We start from the raw sequence: 21020 nt of genomic DNA, 5'->3' as shown, positions 1-21020 counted from the left end.
CCAGGAAGCCTTTCTGCTCAAACACGACAAGGCGGAGAACGAGCTCGGAGTAGCCTGCACACTGTGGTGAACAACCTCTGCCAGCCTCATCATTCAGGTGGACACAGACCGAGGAACCTAAAGGACCACACAGTGGAGGTTTGGGGTAACCCCACGGTAAACCTGGTGCTGGCCTTCGCTGTGAAGACTGGGGACCGGGGCTTCCACTGGCTTCCCAGTCCATTTTCCAAGATGTCATCCTATGAATTTTGTGCTCACAAATAACAAATCCTGAAGTTGCCCAAAAGTGGCCTAGAAGAACTGACCCTCCTCTCCAAGGCCCCCCAGCTGTCGGGGGGAGAGCAGAGGACTGATGCTGCGGGAGCACTGGGCTCATACCACCTGCTCACTGGTCTATTTGCCTCCTAAGAGAACTAACTCTATGGTTAGAAGCAAAAAATGGAGAAAAGAAATGGAGAGAGTCACCTTTTTAAAACAACATCTCAGCGACGACCTCAGCACAGGTTCTGTCCATCTGCTCCTTGGTCAGCTCGAAGCACCTGCGGGCAAGCTGCTGCTGCGTGGCATCCTCACCCACCATCAGCTCCCCATAGAGGTAGATGCCCATGGCCTGGAGGGGCAGAGAGGCCAGAGAGTGTAAGAAAAGGCAATCATCTGTGCGACAAACATCCTACAAGATGGAGTTGAGTAGCTCTAATTCTGGAATCTGCATTTTTCAATTCCCTTCTCTTGCCTCCGCGAAACCCCAAGGAATTCTTAGATATCAATTCCCCCAGCAGCCCCCGGTGATTTAACTGGCCAGAGCGCAAATGAGCATGTCTCTGGTGATGATCTTGTCAGGAAGGCTCTGGATAGAGAAAAAGGTCCCCACAGACCAGCATGGATAACCGAGAAAAGCACGGAGGTGATATGTGCACGTCACAGACACCAATCCGAAGAAAGCGAGTCCCTAGATGTGGCTGGGAAATGGAGACCACTATGTCATGTCGCAGCCATAGGGAGGAAGAGCCATCATGTCACCCCAAGAAAGATGCCTGTTGCGCCAGCACCTCCTGACCCCTTTTCTCCAACTGCCCCACCACTGTGGTAAACACTGGCTCTTCTGTTTCAAATACAATGCTGTCAAGACTCACATCTGCATTTTCCCTGCAGTTTTCAAAACAGCCAATTATGTTCTGGAAACCCAAAGCGCCCTTTGGTTGTGTCTCCTCCCTTGTTTCAAGCTCAGTTATGCTGCGGATTACATTCTGCTGGAGCAAATTAAAAGAAGGATCTCAAAGATTGCACAAGACAAAAACTTGGTAGTTATGGGTTCGAAATTCTTTCCTGAAAAAGCTGAGATAGGGATTCTTTCTTGGCAAAGATCATGGTTCTAAAGAGACTACAGTTAATTTTGGTTTTCAGAGCAGACTTTAAGCTGCTCCTACATTTTGTCCTTCTTATACGCCCCTCTGTGTTTCCAAACATCTCTTGCAAATGTGACATTTCTTCTGGTACAAAGTCAAGTATTTTTCTTTGTGGGAATAACGAGCCCTGACTTGCTGGCTCTCCCCTATACTCGAGTCCTGTCAAATGACCTTTTGTTTTCCCTACCCCCACTCTCCACCCCAACTGAAACTTGGCTCCATGCTGCCAGCCCACAGAGCTAGGCAGAAAGCTGCAGGCGCACATGGTCACGCAAACAGACTGACCGCCATGGCTAACAGAACCTGTGACACTCGGGTGCCACGCGGGGTGACATGCAAAGCACAGCCTGGCAGAGGCTGGAAGGCAGGCATCCCCAAAGTTGTTCATGCAGGCACATGCTTCTTGCTATACCCTTGAGGAAGTGAGCAAAGTTCAAGAACAGGAAGAGAGCTCGAAACAGGGGCCTGGCCTTTGTGGCAGGTGCAGATACAGACCTGGACTGCTCCAGCCAGGTGAGGCTTTCTCTGTCCAATCTCAGTTTTAAGTTAGGGCCACTGACAATTTGGAAACACATCAAGGCATCATTAAGTCACAAGGCTGGCCTGAGATCTGGAGAGGTCGTGAGCCTGTGCAGACTCCATTCCGTAAGGCAGTGGTCCAGTGAGTTTTATAAAAGCAAGGGAACTGAAGCACACAAGGGGTGCAATTCGATGCTTTAGTAGGACACTGAGAGAGGGAAGAAATCAGCTCTCATGTGTGCTATGTAAGTTTCTCCCAACTCCTTAAATATCTTTACAAATTGCTTCTGTATTTGTGATGCACGTATACCTGACAGGAAGGGACAGGATTTAAGGAATCCCCATCTGCTGAGAAATGAATCTCACCTGGTCCTCCTGAAGGAATCTCTCCACATCTTTGTACGCTTGTCTGTGCTTGTGCTTGACAATGAGCTCACACCACCGGTGGCGAACCTTGAAAAATGAGAAAAGCCAGGAAGTTATGAACTGGTAGGTTTCCTTAGCCTAAAGAGTTCAATGATCAAGTCTTGTGTGTCTGGAAAAGTTACTCTCTGAAATATATTAACCTTGCTGTTCCTTTTAAATTTAATTGTAAATTAATTTCTTTTACAAGAAACGAAAAAAATGTCAGGCACCTCTGGGGGAGGTTGAGTGTCTGTGTCAGATCTTTACATGTTTTTAAACACTATTTTGCAAGATAACAGATGAACACAAATGTATCTGGGAAATTAAATTCAAGTCTTTGCTGGGAGCCTTGTACTCAGCCCTGAAATTCAGGGTCAATGAAGGCATCTCTAAAACCTAGAGTAGCTACTTTCTGCAAGAACTGATCTGGTTCAGTGCTGCCCATCATAATAAACACAGTACAGGCAGGAAGACACTGCCCTCCACATTCCTGAGAAAAGACAAAGGGTGCCTTCTGAGGAGTCTGGGGTGTCTGCCCGAGGGGGAAGGAAGGAGGGCAGACCATGTTCACACAGGTAGCTCCTGCAGCCCACCCACGTGTGCACCAAAGGTTTGCACAAGGCACTGCAGATCGACAAGCTCAATGTGGGTGCCACTAAGTAAGGCGACACTTTACTAAAGGTTTATCAGCAGGAATCTGCTAGGAAATCTTTCCATTCCCACGCAGGCAGACAGTACAGAAGTCTGACCCCAGCACTGGCAGCCTCAGCAGATAGAGAGGCACCTTCTTTACATGGAGATTCTACCTGAATTTGGTTTTCAGAGTGCGATCTCAAGCCATTTTCCAAGGCATATCCAGCAAAGAGGATAGTATTTTATAGTCCATTCTTGGTTCAACATTAGCCATACATAAGTAAAAAGCCACCTCCCATCATTCTTTGCTTTCACTGCCATTGCAAGAGGCACACCCTTTGCAACAATCGGTTTGTGTAGTAAAATGTAATAAGCAATTTCAACATTTTGGTGGGGCCCCTGTAAATTATATCATTGCACAGGCCTGTACTCTCCTTTCATCTACTATAAATAGATTTACACGCAACAATGAGGAATGAAGGGAAGAAACAAATCTTTTGAGAAAAATCCTTCCCCCACGCCACTGTGCACTCTGAGGTAGGGCGTTAACTCAGGGTTCCTATGGTAGCGCCCTTCGCTGTGGACAACTAGGCCCTTTGAATTTGGAAGGATAGGCCAGCAAACCTGACATCCAGCAAGGGTTTTCAGGTGTATGGTAATTAGGTAAGAACCTTGGGCCATCACAACAAAAAGGGAAACATATCAGGCTACACAGGTCTCGGAAACACATCTTCAAAAAATGCTCTTTCCTCTACAACCAACAGAAATTAACAAAAGGCCACAGAAAGGAAAGGCAGCTCCTAATATATTATTCATGGAAAGAACAAGTCACCAGCGCTCAGAGTGGCCCACTTATCACACTACACTGGTGAGAGGAAGTGGATGCAGTTCCAGGCTCTGGTTCAAGTACCAAAGGCCAAGGACACAGAGAGCCCAAATGGCCCTAGGACACTCCTGTCCTAGTTTATCTCCAAACTCATGGTAACCCCAGCACCTCAGACACCACCAGCCCTGTCCACACACTTGGAAGTGCCTTTTGCATGTGAACTTCACCAACATGGGTACCAGTCCTGAGCCAGGAGAGTCTGGGTGATCTCAGTGCCACGGTGCCACGTGGGGCAAGCAGGAACCCCAAGACAGCTGCTGTGCTGCTCACTTTGGGTTCTCAGAAATGGGCCTCAGGTCTCCCAAACGCAACATGGGAGTAACACCTTCACCAGCTTTACCAGGGCCATGCCCAGGAGACCTCCACGGCTTCAAGGCCTGTTAACGACTGACGAGTCACACAGGGTAACCAACTCAGAGGCCACCTTGGTCGTCCTTGTCATTTCGAAACTTGAGACGTTATATAAGATCTGATGATTTTGAGAATAGAGGGTTCAGCCTCTTGCTTTTTAGTTCCTACGCTCTCTTCATCTTCTGTCCACTTACCGAAATAATGAAGAATAAATTAGAGCCTATTTCCTAGTGGGCTCAAATGCCCCCAGGCAGGCGGGAGGCTGGGGTGGTTCCTTGGTAACCTTCTGAAAGTCCAGGAGATGGGTGAGAGAAAGAGGCTCTTTCACACACTATGAAGTCAGCATTTCCACTTCTCTTACTGTTAAACATAGTTTATTGTCACAATTCATAAATGATCTAGTTTTTCTGAGCCCTGAAAGCAAACATGGCCTCCAGGAAGTACAGACCAACCCCCCCCCCCCCAATCCCTACTCCGGGGAGAGCAGAAAAAACAAGGCTTTTTGTTACAAAAGAGCAAAATGCATTTTAATATTTCAGCGACAGGATGTTTGCAAGACATTTAGAGATGCTGTATGAGGCCGAGAGCCTAACAGATATTTCTTGATTGTGCACAGAGTTCTTAACATCTTTTCCTCTGAAAAACAAAAGAAAATCCTGATATTGTAAACCCCTAAAGAGGACCCACAATTGGCAGGGCCACTTGTCTCCACATGGAACAGGGGTTTCCCGAAAAGCTAGCAGGGAAGTAACGTTTGCTTCATTTCTTCCCAGTAACATCTGCATGCTGGACACTGATGCCCGGCACCCCTTTCCCTAGTCAGAGAAACTTAGAAAACCTCAACAAAGGCCGTCATGCTTTTCTGCAGATAATGGACGAAAAGCGACGTTCTCAGTTCCAGGCCAGAGTCAGAGAATTCGGAAGCAGGTCTCTTAAGAAGAAAGATGTTCATGCTGCCCATGTGCTCTTCTTTATTTTCTAGTTAAATAACGGGGCAGTAGTTGCCTGTCCTTTAACTCCCTCATTCAGACCCTGTACACAAGTGAACAGCACCTCCAGACAGCCAGCATTGCCTTGCACACCATCCAGCCGTTCAGGCTGGAGGAGATAGGACAAGGATGAAAAGGGAGGAGGAGGCAGGGAGGGCAGGAAAAGAATAAGAAAGCTGCAGAAAATCAGAGAAGGGTCACTGGCTGGCAAACAATGCCAGCCTGCTTGGGCCAAGACAAAGGCAACCCCCTAACAGTCTGCTTCAGATTCCCTAAAACTGTGCAAAGCAATTTTGCACAGCAGCTTGTTACCTGGACAATGAAGAGTAACAAATAAAGGGGATTTAATCTGATTCCTCCCACCAAATCAAAGTCAAGCTGTGACATATACGTGTGCATACAGAAGCATGCACCCATAAATACTGCAGTTCAGTAATAACTACTTGAACTTGCTCAAGGGACACTGAGCAGAACACCGGTGTGGTGGCTATGAATTTGGGTGGGAAGAGTGCTAGATACTACACAGAAGCTGATTCACGGCAGACCCACGTTTGATGATATAGAACTAAAACCTACAATTCATGTAACTGTCCAGATGGTGGGCCCTGGCCCCCAGCAGGGGCCCCCGCCAGGACAGGGTGAATCACCTGGGAGACCAGAGAGCCACCTGGCCTGGACAGCCAAATGGCCCGTTGTAGGAAACATCTGGCTGTGAGCTGACTTCAAGCTCACTCCAAGCACATTCACAGCAGGCAGGTGTCTGTGTGATAGGGGCTGGGGAAGAGGCGTGTGAGAGTGGTGTCCTGAACCAACACATGTTACACAGAGGCCAAAGTTTTATTGTATTCTCCCTCACTATATTTAACACCCTAATGCATTCTGTTCCTTTCTTTATGCTGGTTGAGGTCCTCCTAAACTGATTTCAAGACCCCATTGTGTTCTGACTCAGTGGGAAAACCTCATCCTTTCCCTGGGCTGGGTGTCAGAGCGCTGCTCTCTGGGCTGCCCTGGAAACTGGCTGAAGTCACCCAAGGCAAGTGTCAGGACAGAACTGCCACGTAGGACACGCCTGTCATCTTGGCAGAAGGAACCCTGTTTCTTTATTTCCTACTTTAATAGTCCTGCTATGTGTTGAATTTACAAAAATGGGAGCAATAACTCCAAGAAGTATTTGGCACCTGTCAGATGCCTGGCTCTCCGAGCAGATGGAAGGGCTAGTGTAGGACATCCTTGAAGGGCGGGGCCTGGGCTCACAGGGCAGGAAAAGGGGTGGTGGGGGGGGAAGGGACAAACAAGCCTGGGAACTAGAGGGGAAAAGGGAAGGCTCACAAGGGTAGCCTGGGTCTGAGATTCTCAGGGGGAAAAGAGCAGAGAAACAGGATCACCCACCCTGGGAGCTTAACCCAGGGCCAGGCAATGGGCATTTTCCAAACCATTTGTGGAGTAAGATGGAACAGGATTGCTAGTAGCAGCCCTGGGTGCATGTCTTTTCAGCCTTTTCAAGAAAAGGACTAACCTGACTGCCCTTTTAGTTCAAGTGCGCTGAAAATGGTGTCTGCCTTGCAGTCACTGATATTCCCACACCAGTGTCAGCTTCAGGGAACAAGTCCCATGACCAATGGCCTTGGTGATGTAACCATGGCCTTTATTAGGCCACACTGGGGCTCCCTCTCATTTCATTGCTCTCCCAGGAGAGAGAAGCTGCTAAAGGAAAAACCTATCCCTTACTCCAATCTCTTTCAACCCCCAAATTTTAGCACATCTAGAATAGCTTTCCTAAGCTCTAGATGGGGGTGGCCCTTTCTGTGAAGAGCCAGACAGTGAGCATTTCTGGCTTTTCCACCAGGCAGGGAGCTTAATGGCCTGGGCAGCAGTTGTTGATCCCGAGGGAGGCAGGTCACTTTTCACTCTGAACATACCAGCCTGTGGTCACAGAGCACAACGCGGGGAGCCCTCATGGGCAGGCTTGGGTGGTCCTGCCAGGAAATCAGGGTTGTTCTTTAATGTGGGGACTTTAAATCCTGTTCTTTTTCTGGGTGGATCAGTAAATTCCTTCTGAAATACAAGCTTCTCTCAGACACATGCAGACATAAGGCGCTGCGGTCAGTGGGAGCAGACACCAGGAACCAGCACTCAGGAGTGGCAACATCCCAGAGCATCACTGCACAGATGTTTCCCTCTGGAATCACCACACACCCCAGAAACCAAGTTTATTAACACTGTAATTTTAATGTTCTTTTCAAAAAACAAAAACAACTTCAATTTTAGTGTTTTCCATGAAGAAATAAAAATTATTGTATAGAACTGCTTCCCATAACTGACTTATTACCTAACAGATTAATCTTACAAAACGATTTTTAAGCTTTTCTTAAACATAATTCTTCTAACTTCTAGTAAAAATGTTATCTTGAGCCCCAGTATACAGACAAATTTATGAGAAGAATATCAATGAGTTCATTAAGCAGTTCAACCTTCTTATCAGGTAGGAAACACCTTTAAAATAATACGCCTCTTTGTGGTTGCCCTGGTTCCTTGAAAATGGAGTTTGAAAACTAGTGTCTTAGGGGGGAGTTACTGTTCTTGAGGAATGAATTCCATCACAGAGGTTGAGCAGACACTGCCGTAAACGTGAGACAAAACAGACTAATTCTGCTAACTCCGGAATATCCCAACTCGGTCCTGGCAGCCACTGTGCCACAAGGTACATCTGACAGTCAGGGTCAGAGGTCGGAGAACCTGAGTGGCTGGCACTTTGATTCTGGAGCCAGGGCTGAGTCTAGTGCACTCACCGCCATCCCTGCAAAGTACCATGGCTCCCGTGGGAGCTGCCCCCCGACCCCTTGCTTTATTTTTAAATGTTTAACAATTATAAACAGATAACTTTATACAAATAAAAAAAAACTCATGAACATGGAACTCTATAGCCGTTCAGGTCAAACCGATTTCTGACTTTGTGACAGCAGCAATCAGTATGGACACATTGTTTTGCTTTTTTCCTTTTCTGCACTGGCTGCTGCTGGATTCCGTAGCTGAGTGCAGCCCATATACTTTCACTTAAGCATGACTCCAGAGTCTTCCCTTCGGTTAATATACTAAAGCTCCATTAGTCCTTCCATCCTCTGATTTCCAAACCCAAAGTCTCAGGTATGTTGCAAGAAGTCCCAAGGGGTGTTAAAAGCCTTTTAGCCTTTCAACAAGGCTGTGAAGGGCCTGCTGGCAGAGCGACAGATGGCTGCTGTGACACTAGGTGGCACCCTGTGGCCCGCCTCAGCCACCCATGTTTGCTTCAATGACCAATGTCCACATCCCTTAACTTGCTGCTACAACCCCTGACTCCCATGGGTCACTGTCTCAGAGTCATGTTTTATGTCTCCTTAAGCTCATGGTGCTGAAACTATCGAGTCTCCTGGTTTCCCTGCTTATGTATTTACTTACACACAAAGGCAGGCTTGGTGAGAACAATGCCTGGGCCCCCACAGACCACCTCTGGGCCTGTCTCAAAGCCTGGCACATAGTATGTGCTTGATAAATGTTTCTGAACTAATGTACCACTCTTCTAAAGACTCGGAATGCTTTTCAGTTACTTTAAATTATAATGTGCTGTGGGGAAGCTGTTAAATGCTTTGAAGAATGCCACCCATCCTATTTATGACAGGAAGCACTCCCCTTTCCTTTTCAGTCCTTTTGATTTTAAAATTTACTGTGGAAGGGGAAAAAAAAATCTATCCAAGGAACATGATCTGGGAAACCCATTAAACCTCATTTAGAGTTCTGTTTTGTATCTGTAAACAGAAAGACCAAGGCTCAGGGCTTTTGTGAGTTAGTATATCTAACACTACAATAAACAAACCTGCTTTTTCAATTTGTGTTCTTAAATTAGATTTAACTTAGCCTTAAAGAGGGTTCATGCTGGTGAGGGAAGCTTGCCTAGCAGCCCAGGCACAGGGAGCCTTCGCTGGCAGCTTCAAACAGGCAGCATCTCCAGCAAACATTCTCTTTCGGGGCATTTCTAAAGGTCTACTGTGTGATCTGTTGATTCTCATGAACCGACAGTGTGCTTGTCACAGGGACTCTTGCTTCTATCTTTCCTGCCAACCTTTATTGTTCCTTACTCCAAAAGGTTGCAATCTTAATATTTCTTTTTAAGATTTATTTATTTATGCATACAAGAACTGGGGTACAAGGCAGAGGTATGGGGGGGTAAGAGGATTCATCAGAGACAGAGTGGGGAAATGAACAGGCAGACTGACTGAAATACACTGCTGATTGGAGCAGCGGGTGAGTCAGGAGAGGTCTGATGTGCCATGTCGGTAGCTCCCTGGCTGGGGATTGAACTCATGCTGCAGTGGCTGCGGAGAGCTTCATAGGTTGCGTCTTAACCCCTTGTGCCACCAGGGAGGCCCTTAATATTATCTTTTAAATGAAGGGAATTAAAAGTGACTGTTTGCTGTCATAAAGTCAGGTTTGTAAATCCTAGGTCTGCAGTGACGACAACAAATGTGGCATTGGAGGCTCTCAGTTCTTTCCCATGGACTCTTACTAAAACCTTGCTGAGTCAGTGTACATGATAATGTACAGTCTACATGGCTGTACACTTGTGTGCACACAGGACCATCAACTAAATACACATGGAGAGTGGCAACGAGGTCACGTGACAACAAATGTCGAGTGTCATAAATGAGGACATCTTACTTAGGGCCAAATTCTAAACACCTTTCCTTTTCCTAAAAATGTACCGTGTTATTTGATGACATGAGTGCTAGTAAAGGTAACTGGTTCCAGAAAGTAGAACATGGGAGGCCATGTTGGGTGCACCTTGAAACATGGCATTCTTTGCCCTGCTTTCCATCAACACTTCCACTGCACCCCAATCTGTAATTCTGGAACTCAAAGTGATACATGCCATCTTCTGTCTTCATTTCTTTAAAGGACTCTTATTGTTGGCAACTCTGCCTTACCCATCCTTCTTCTTAATGGCTATTCCAGTATGTGTTCCTACAAAACCACTATTCATGATAAGGCAGAGGTGGAAATAATTGAGCGCATTTTCATGTAATCAAAAATATTTGGCAATAAAAAGGAATGAAGCACTGATATGTGCTAAAACATGGATGATTTCTGAAAACACTATGCTAATGAAAAGAAGTCAGTCATGAAAGGTCACATATTACATAAAGGTTCTGTTTATATGAAAATCCAGAATATGTAGATCTGTGAACACAGGGTGGGTGTGGGTGATGGGAGTGACAGTTAAAGGGGACACAGTTTCACTGGGAGAACGATGAAAACCTTCTACAGCTGAGTGGGGCAATGACTGATGATGCTGTGCACACATGGGATTGTACACTTTAAATGGGAGAACTGTAGGGCATGTGAGTCAAGGTTGTCATTAGAGACCACCCCAAAATCAAAATAACCAAGGCTGTTTCAGCAAGGGGACTAGTATTTATAGACCACTCCTGAGGATCCTTCCTGAACCTGACAGCAGGTCCAAGAGACAGGCCAGGTCAGGTCTGCTGTTTTCTGACTGAGTGATTCCCCCAAAGCCTAGGGACTCTGTGTGCTCAGCTTGGGCATCTGCTTCCACCCACAGATGGGCAAGACCAGTTGGTCCATGGAATACAGTTCCATGTGGTTCAAGGCTGCAGCAAAGCAACATGCAGACCAAGTATAACTTAAAAAATCATTTTTAGTGCCACCCCAAAAGTTGAATTTAATCTTGAAATTTCATATCCTGAAACACATACAAAATACCGTAATTTGCACACAAACGAGAGTCCTTTCAATTTTTTAAAAACAATTTGAATCCAATGGAATTGTGATTTCCTTGCTGTCAGTACTGGCACAAACATCCACCTGTAAGAGGCATAAGCAGCCAGGAATTGGCAGGCTCTGTGGTATGCTACTCCATCCTGCGAGGCCCACTGGGTGTGTTCCTTTGCCCCTGATACCAGAATAGGCAGAAGTGGGGATTCCACAGTGCCCTGGCCAGGAGTCTCAACTCCCAATCTGGTATGCCATGGAACCAATGAGCAGAAGAAAGGAGGTGGGAAAGTAAAGAAAAAAGACAAGCTTGAGAGACAGCAAAGCATTTTGGCAAAGGGAGCACTCTAATTTTAAGACATTTAAGGCACACTTTGCAGGGAAATATGTTCCGTTTCTAGTTGTGTATGAAAATGGTTGTGTTCACAGAAAACCGTGTCCTTTCTGGGCATGGATTTCAGTACAAAAATCTTATGCAAAAACATACAAAGTATTGACAGAGGTACATGGAATTCAGAAGAACCAATAAAACCCAAGTGATTGCACGGGAGATCTTTAAAGATGAAGTGGACAGGAGAGGAAGCTCAGTTTGGGGAAAACTAAAGGAAAACAAGCATAATGTGAATCTCTCCCAACTCAGAGAACTCTGAACACACTGTGGGGGACATATACAGCAAGAGCAGATAATGCCCCTTAAATCTTCAGACACCTGTACAACAGAACCTATTGCTACAGATAGTGAAGTTGTAATCACCATGAACTTTTCTGATAAAATCTGGTTGAACCTGTAGCTAGAAAACCACCTATTAAATGCTCATTTCCTTTGCCTTTTACTTACAGATAAATTCTACATAATATGAATTGATTATAATTGCTTATTTAAAAGCTCCCTTTAAGAAAATTTCAGCAGATTATACTAACCATGACTCATTTTTTTCTTCATCTTCATTATTTAACAAACATCTGACGAGCCCCACACACTGGAATAATTCATGGCAAATACAATGCAGTCCCCTAGACTCAGGAATGGGAGGAATATTAATCTAAAAGGTAAAGTTTCGGGGCCTCCCCGGTGGCGCAGCGGTTGAGCGCTGGGTTGTGAAGCTGCCCGCAGCCTCTGAGGCGCCGGTTCGATCCCCGGCTGCTCCCCAGCCACCGGATGAGGGTCCCACATGGTGCGCAGACCTCCCCTGCCGCCCGCTGCTCCCCTCAGCAGTGTACTTCGGTCCTTCTGCCTGCTCTGCTCCCCGCTCTGGCTCTGGTGAATTCTGTCACCCTCCTGCACTTCTGACTGTACCCAGTGCATGTATAAACAAACAAACGAATAAATAAATAAAAACACATGCCTCTTTAAAAAAAAAAAATAAAAGGTAAAGTTTCTTTATTTTGTCTTTTAGATTTTTTTTTTTTTCCTCAAATTTTTTTGAAATAACATTGGTTCATAATATTGTATGGGGGAGGGGAGAAGCTATTTGTTACAAAGTTCCCATACAGAGCATTAGGGGCACTGAATTGAATAATAATGAAGGAAAACCCCAAGAAATAACTAGTTATTTGTTCCTGATTTTGAAAGAATACTGTTTAAAATGCTGTTTCATACACCAAATGCAACAGAGGAAGAAAACCCCACCAAATATAACTAAAGAATTATATAAGAGCTCTATTCTTTCCCACATCTTAAATGGTTTAACAAGCTAGCTATATGTGAAGAAAATTACCCCAACCCTTTTTTTCAACTCATACCCCTCCGGCTTTCAAAACACTATGAAGGGGGGCCTCCCCGGTGGCGCAGCGGTTGAGCACTGGGTTGCGAAGCTGCCCGCGGCCTCTACGGCGCCGGTTCAATCCCCGGCTGCTCCCCGGCCACCAGAGGAGGGTCCCACATGGCGCGCAGACCTCTCCTGCAGCACGCTGCTCCCCTCAGCAGTGTACTTCGGTCCTTCTGCCTGCTCTGCTCCCCGCTCTGGCTCTGGTGAATTCTCTCACCCTCCCGCGCTTCTGACTGTACCCAGTGCATGTATAAACAAAACAAATAAATAAATAAATAAATAAATAAAAAAAAAACATGCCTCTCTATAAAAAAAAAAAAAACACTATGAAGGGAATTACAATGCTGTCTCAGAGGGACAGACACAAGGTCTGGGCTTTTAAAAACAAACATGACACTACAGGTGACACCCTACATCTCAGCTAGTCAAACTTGATTACATATTTCAAGGCACCCAAGGGCTGGGCTCCTCACCCCTGAAAAGAAATCCTGACAAACGCCTAGTGGTGGTTATGGTGTCACCAGACTTTCTAGAAGCTCAAGTGCATCCTGGCACCCCTCAATTCTTACCCTGGAAACCATTTTGCTAATTGCCACACGCCATTCTGACTCTCCTCATGAGCTCCAAGACCTGCCTCGTGGGGCTCTGTTCTACCACAGGGCCTTGGACAAAGACCAGAGGAGACCGGGGATGGGTTTGCATCCTGGGCAGCCTCAGAGGAGGAGGGAAGAAGTTGCTGTCCTTGGACGGGTCTGTAGTTGGAGCAGGCCTGTCCTTCCTTACTCATCTGTTTCCCGAGATTTGTCATTACTTTAGTTTGCAATTCCTTCATTCTCTCCCATGTGAAAGATTTTGTCTGTATTTCTTCCAAGGTTACAGTCTTTGGCACTTTGGAGAAGCAGGGCTATTTCAGGGTGGTTGCAAAAACTTTTAACCATCTTCCTAGCTGCTCCACTCTGTTGTGCCCACCTGTTAGGCACTTTATTAGATGAAAGGAAGAAAATGTAAATCATTTACTGCTTAGAGCAGAGGTACTGAAACAGTGACTGTCCCCGTGGCTTAGCACAAAGTCCCTCACCCCAAACAGCCACCAAGCCCCCAGATCAAGAATTCTCTGACCAGGTGCTTAGGGACTTCTGACAGTTGTGCATCATAGACTTCTTTTCTTTTTCTCTCCATCAGTCTTGACAGATTAAAAAGAAGGGAAAATATAAAAATTATTTCAGCTAAATCACAAAATCAATACTTCATACCAAATGAGAGATGAAGGAAACAACATTCACAGAAATTACATGAAAACCATGGATTCTCACAGATGTTTTCTCATATCGTGTTGATAATCCTGCGAAGACAAAGGTTCAGGAAACTCAGTCCTCAGCATTCAGAAGCAGGCAAGCTGGTAAGCACCTTGCTGTCATCCCATCCAGCATTTTTCAAACCATGGGCTGCAGCCCATTAGTGGATCATACAGTCAATTTACTGCACATAATACACTTTTTTAAAGAAAATTAAAAAGAACATAATAGAAAATGTTTAAGAGTAAAGAAAGTTTTGTGAAGCTTTTTTTGACAGTAGGCAAAAAGCCCAAAAGCCAGTAGTCAAGTCTGGATATGCAGTTCAGATGAAGAAAATGGGGCCCTGGGAGGGCAGAAAACTTGTCTGTGTTCAACAGCCATTTGGGGACCTGGGTCCAAACTCATTGCCAAGTCAATGCTTGGGTTAGTACCAGGCGCTTGGCACATGGCAGTATCCCCAGAGGGAGACAGGCAGCGACACCAAGGGGAGACTCAAGACACATACCTAACTTCCCCATACCAATGTGACGAGGGAGGCATCTTCCTTCCAGTCAACAGTATTTCCCCCAGTACAGTGAGGGGATGAACTTAATGACCTCTCCCCCCAAATTAATGTTCTAGTTCAATCATACATCAGAGCACATCATGTCATTCTGGGACCTTTCTGACTAATGCTCCTTACTCCCATCTAAGCCACATAAGATAGTGAGTAGCTGTTTCTGAATTTTCAAAACTCATATAGGGACATTCTATTGCCTGAGGAAGACCCCAATTTTGAAGCGTTCAACTGTAATCTGTAGAAGCTGCTTCAATGTCAGTCGTGGGACTCTTGGGGACAAAAGTCATAGCCAAGTTCTATGGATTCTTACCCACTATCATAGGGTATGTGGCTTTACAGCTTAAAAGACATACTAGACATACTAGAAAAACATACTAGACATACTAGAAAGGATCTCAGAAAATATCTTTTGTTCCAAGAATCCAAAGTTCAATATATTTTTTAAACTTTATGGTTTTTATTTGAGCCAATATGCTCAAAAACTGAAGACAGTATTTCACTGAGCTAAGGCTCCCTTCAACTCCTTTTCTGTCCTTTCCTGTTCTGGTTAGAATAGCACAGGATGTCTAGAAGTTTCTTTGGCACATATATGAAAGATGGATGACTCTCTATTTAGTGTTACTTTTTCAGGCTAAGGGACGCAAATATTTCTCCACCAGGGTACCCCTTTTCAGGTGGTGCAATGAGGCAGGAAATGGCCTCTCCTCGGCTTGTTGTACATTTGTCCTCTCCAAATTTTCCTGTAAGTTTCTAACACATGGTGTCATTGCACCCAGGAGACCTGTGTATTCAAACCACAACTGGTGCAGAGCACAGGAGAAAAGGGAGTGTGTATCCTGGAACAGTGTTCAGAAGGCTGACGCCCACCAACCCAGACAGGCAAAAAGCTAGAAGCAGGCAACATCTGACTAGCTTGAGGCTCAAAAACTGACCATCAGACCAGACATTCTGTGGACACAACTGAAACTGAGCCAAATAAAGAGGATAATGAAAAAGAACTATTTCGTGGGACTACACCAGTCTACTTACATACAGAGCGAAGGAGGGGAGGGGAGACGGCAGTGAAGCAGCTACAGCCACTTCTGAATGCAGGCCCTGATCCTGTCAGGGTGGATTTCATACATAACTATAACGATCTGGGGATGAAACATCAGGAAAATATTACTTTTCTAACAAGAGTTGTGCAGTCCCCTGGACAAGCAGGGCACAGGCAGCAGCAGAAGATTCTACCTCAAAGAGCTATGGAAATGCTGCTGCAGCTACAAACACACGGCAACAGGCTTACCTTCTCAAAAAGTGACTTTAAGACAGATGCTGACTTTAAGACAACCTTTAAGACAAATGCTGTCCCAGGAAGAGGAAGGAGGGGTTCTTTCTGTATGTCTCAGAAATACTGGGACATTATTTCCATCCTCCCCCGCCTCAGTCGTGAACACCCCTGCTCAGTGCTGGACAAAGATCCCCAGCAACCCCGGGGACTGCTCTGAGGTCTTTTTACACAGACATCCAATTCAAGATGTGTTCCCAGGGGCCTAAGGCAGCACCCTGAACAAAGGGCATCAGAAAATAAACTTACATGGAAAACCCCTCCAGAGCTAGGGCCCACAGGGATGCTCCTTCCCACACAACCTGCCATACTCTAGGATCTTCAGCCAACTTGTGCATGATTATTTAGTATATACAGAAGAACCCCAGTAAGAATGAAAGGGCTCTCCTTATTTGTTTAGTCAAGGGGAAGTGAAAATAAAGTCAGAATCCTCAAGAAATTTTCCACCAAGTAAGAATTCTTTCTCCCATGAAATGTTCTATGACTTAAAATAAAGGTAGATGGTTATTCAACTAAATTCCTGCTAATCAGGGTCACAGTCAATTCCACTTAATAATAAAGATTCTATAAAACATGCTGGTTGGCCAAAGTCCTATAGCTTTCTTGGTTCTGAGTGACATTTCAAGGAAACCTCACACTGAGACAGTTGTCAGGGTAACTACCTCCACATCAGCACTTCAAAGGGTCCGGGAAGGAGTGAAGCAGTGACACATTTTAGAAACAAATCCCAAACACACACTACAGCCTCCCAGATCTGGTTCCTGCCCCACCTCTCACCTTGATGCTGCAGGCCGCCCTCAGAAGGGGACAATAAACTCTGGAGGGGGCAGGTCAAACCAATCTGTAGTGGTGAGTGGTATGTGCATTTTAAAATATTAGTTTTAAAAAGGAGCAACAACAAAAAAGAATACCTTCAGCCACATAATGATGATATGAAATTCAAGTCTCAGGTTCTATAAACAGTTGTTTTTGTATTGTACAAGGATGCTTTCCAATGCCAACAGCAAAGTTGAACGGTTGAGACAGAAACACGATGGGTGTGAAATTTTATGTTTCTTTACAGAAAGCTTGTTAACCCTTCTATCTGGGCACATGCCAAGTATATACCTCTGCACTTCTGTGTTTGGCACTTACCTCTTGGCCTTGCATAGACAGTTCCTTGTTCTCAGTTCCTGGCTCAAGTGTCACTTACTCTGAGTGGACCTTCCTGAATGTCTAGAGACACCTATCCAACTTGACCATGTGTAGTTCCCTCTGTAGCTCTGATCTGAAATTGTCTTGTTCATTTGCTTATAAGCTGTCTTTCCAGATAACTATAAACTTCCTAAGGGGGACCCTTGCAGTATGGTGCATACTCCGCTCACACTAGTTCTATGAACAGACCAAAGTCATCTCCCATTCCCGGTGTCTCATCAGCAGAGATCAAACTGAAGAGGCTGCCTGGCTTTGAGCATCATACTGTAGTTCATAAGATGTAGGAACAAGCAGCCACATAAAACCTGTTACACTTCTCAAAGGTTTGAGACGTTATAGATAACAACTAAGTGGAGGTGTAAGTTGAGAACAAGATGTATTTTATGACAAAGGGGAAAAAAAAAACAAAACAGGGCGTGTGTATGAGCAGGGTCTATCATCTTGGCCTCGGGCACGGGTGACAGGTGCCCAGAGCTTTAATCCTCCCGCTTGGGCCTGTCCTCAGCCCATCAAGGGGGCCTGCCATTTCAGAGGGACTCAGCTCTGATTAAAACATAACCTCATGCCTATAAATAGAAATGTCTTTTAAACAGTAATTAAAAATAACAGGCTGGCATTTGGAAACTCTTACAAACAAAATATAAGAGGAGCTGAAATAAACAGCAACAGTTGCAACCTTTGATCTATGCTCAGGTGGGGCAAAAGCTATGTGTCTTTGCTGGAGTTTTTCAATTAATTCCTAAATTTATGGAGGGCATGCAAAATGTCTACCAATGTCCATCACACCTTTTATTCTAACAATGAACTGGCTTTTATTTCTTTTTCCATTTCTTTTTAATGATTGTGAAATTAATTTTAACAATATTTTATTAAAATATCATCTGGACATTGTAACCATTAAGAAATTATTGAGTTATTTTGCAATCTTTTTCTATACTTCTCTTTGATATGCACTGTGCATTTCATACTGACAGCACATCTCAATTCAACAGCACCACACAACAAAAGCATAGTGGCTATCGGTGCCGAAAAGTTGCCAATTTAGATGACACTGCTTCAAATATTCAGCTATTTCAAACTAAACACAAATCTATCTTAGTTACATTTTATGAGGTTTACATAAGAGCCTCTTCTCTTTTTGATTGTATACTTGCTTTATTTTTTCACTTGAAATGACTAAATATATTAAATATTTATTATTGGAACTCATCTTGGGTATTGCATGCATTCTTCTCAATATGCTAAAGGATATTAGGGACCACATCATATTGCTTTCCCATAAGCATCCGAATTTGCTTTTCAAATCACAGCTGTTAGATTTAGTTTTCATTTCCTTTATACATGGCTCCTTTCCTGTCTCAACTGAATGCAACCAAGAAACTCAGATGCATCGGAGCCAAGTTTCCTTAATGTACAACAGGGCGTTGGCACCACCACGATGCACATGATGACTGTCTGAGTTTTAATTCAAGATAACTCGTCATTACCTGCTCCTTTTCCTTTAAGAAGCGCATATGCATTTTTATGATTTAAGAAAAACTTACAACCTCAAATTACCCAGTAATAGCCAGGATCAGAGGCCCACTGCTAGAGCAAGGACAACCAGGGAAGCAGGCTGCACTATGCTAAAAGCACTTGCTCTTCATTTACAAATACCCGGCAGCATGGATACTACTAATGGAAATAATGGTTTCTACAGTTTGGAAATACAGCAGAGCCAACATTCTTCACCCACACCGAGGACCCTCCCAATTACCTCTGCATCCTGCTCGGGGAGGCAGTATATCCTCTTGAGGCTTTGCAGAGTTCGGGCGCTCAGGGTCTTCTGCTCCAAGAGATGTTCCAGCAATAGGATCAGCTGATCTGGGAGAAGCTGAGGGCAAAACCAAACAACTTGTGAAAATGCCATCTAGTTTCTGAGAAACTAAAATCCAAACATTTAGGCTAAATATAGCAAATCCAGGACAATCCAGAAGCTGTCTGAAGCGCAGGAGACTGTAGACTTGACTTTGGTCAAACCTCGGAGTTTACATCACATCCCCAAAGACACTACATTTTGTGTCCCCTATTTGCCATGGTCTTTTTATGTTAGATCTACATTTAGAACAGGTTAAAACTATGTTTATGTAGTTTATTTTTTAGGTTATATAATTTTTTAGGTGTACAAAATGATGACTATATATATATATATATATACACACACACACACACACAGTGTATAGATGTATATATATATACACACACACACAGTGTATAGATGTATATATATATACACACACACACACAGAAATAAAAGCTATGTTTACTTTAATAAAACATTATCACAGTTTATCAGATGCCTTTCTTTATAAAAAGCATATGACAAAAATGTCATTTAGCCTAAAGATTCAAGAAGACATGTGATCTCAGGCAAATAAATAAACTTTCAAGAGAGTAAGCAGCAGCTTTACAGATTTCTTTCTCTACCGCACAAAACTTGCAAAGATACACCAAGAAATAAACAGCCTGTGATGATGCAAGTACTATCTCATACTACCTCCATTATAAAAATTGTAAGATTTAAATTAAAAGAAAACCACTGGGTACTTATACGTGTCTGTGTCTGCCAAATACACATGCAGACACACACATACACACAACACAAGGCCACGCATATACATGAGTTTTTAAAAAGATAGGCCAGAAATGGTGTTAACAGTTGAGGGCAAAGAGAGGAGGATATTTTTATATGGCACAAAATAATGAGACTTTATTTGTGAACAAATAATATTTGTGAAATCCAAATATTTAAAGCATCTGCCTTATTCATTATTGTTCTGCATTATAAAGTGTATTTTTTTTTAACCTCACCCTAAATTCTAATAAACTCCCTGATTCTATACACAGGCAGTATTGCCTAGATCGGCTAGACAATGTCTAGGGCAGAGCAGCAGAGGAATAAACAAATGTAAGATACAACATGTTGGAAATGAAAATTCTTCTAAAATCAAGTTTTAAAAACCAAAGCTACCTCAATAACTTAACAAGCATATATTAAAATTTCTCAAAAAAAAATCAAAGTTTTAAAATTACTATTACGATTCAACTATTCTCTACATTCAGCTTTGCTCCATTCCTGCTTATGCCTAGATAATCCCTGGCCAGCAACCCTAACTGAAAGGTCTGGAAGTCAACACTAGAATAAAGAGTATGCGCAAACTGTTAATCCCCACTTTATGTTACTCTAAAAGCGCATATTCTCACTCTTTACCTTTCTGGCCTCCACTGTGCACACTGCCACCCCTATTCTCTCTCTCTCTCATTCACAAAATTCACAGAGGAAAACTGGGTAGACTACCATGAAAACCATGTAACTTCACAAAGAAAGTTGTTTTTTTTTCCCAACCTCACCCTAAATTCTTATAAAGCCCCTAATTCTACACACAGGCAGGCATGGATGCACATCATTTGGGTATTTTGTAGTATCACTCCATGCAACTAGGAACCACCCTGTGGACCTCCCTTGGGCTGATGGGAGAAATGATGTGCCTTCAGCAAAAAACAGAGGTTTACAATTAGCTCTGGCCCAGGAGGCGCTACACCAGGACTTGAAAAAGACCCACACTCAATTCACTTCCATTAGGCTGAATGCCTGCAGGATGTTTTAAAAATTACTACTTAACAACCAGTAACAAAATGTCAGCTTTCCATCTTGCTACAGTTTTATATACATGAGGCTACTTTATAATATTAACAGAAATGTGCTGTTTTATAAAACAGGCCAAATCCAGAGCCACCAGACTCTGGACAGCCTCCTAACTCCTTCCTCATACCATGAACACTTGGCTAGTAGAATGGGAGGGTAGATAGTATTGTAGGGGCCCCATCTCTTCAGGTTCTCCAGGCACCCTAGACGGGTAGGCACTCCCAACCACTTCTCCTCCG

General features: G+C 44.1%; 1 protein-coding gene across 2 annotated transcripts in view; it reads right to left on the bottom strand.

Moving 5' to 3' along the window:
• Nucleotides 1–469: 469 nt before the first annotated feature.
• AOPEP (aminopeptidase O (putative)) overlaps nt 470–21020 on the bottom strand; it is a gene marked incomplete at both ends in the record, with an annotated part of 347198 nt that continues 326647 nt past the window's right edge. For both annotated transcript variants that reach the window (XM_084237515.1, XM_084237516.1), the window contains 3 exons: nt 470–610; nt 2292–2378; nt 18853–18969. In XM_084237515.1, coding sequence (XP_084093641.1) covers nt 470–610; nt 2292–2378; nt 18853–18969 — 345 coding nt within the window. The remainder of the gene's footprint in view (nt 611–2291; nt 2379–18852; nt 18970–21020) is intronic.

Source organism: Talpa europaea, assembly GCF_964194135.1.
Source record: "Talpa europaea genome assembly, chromosome: 7".
Taxonomy (NCBI): Eukaryota; Metazoa; Chordata; class Mammalia; order Eulipotyphla; family Talpidae; genus Talpa; species Talpa europaea.
This window is presented reverse-complemented; position numbering and strand designations above follow the sequence as displayed.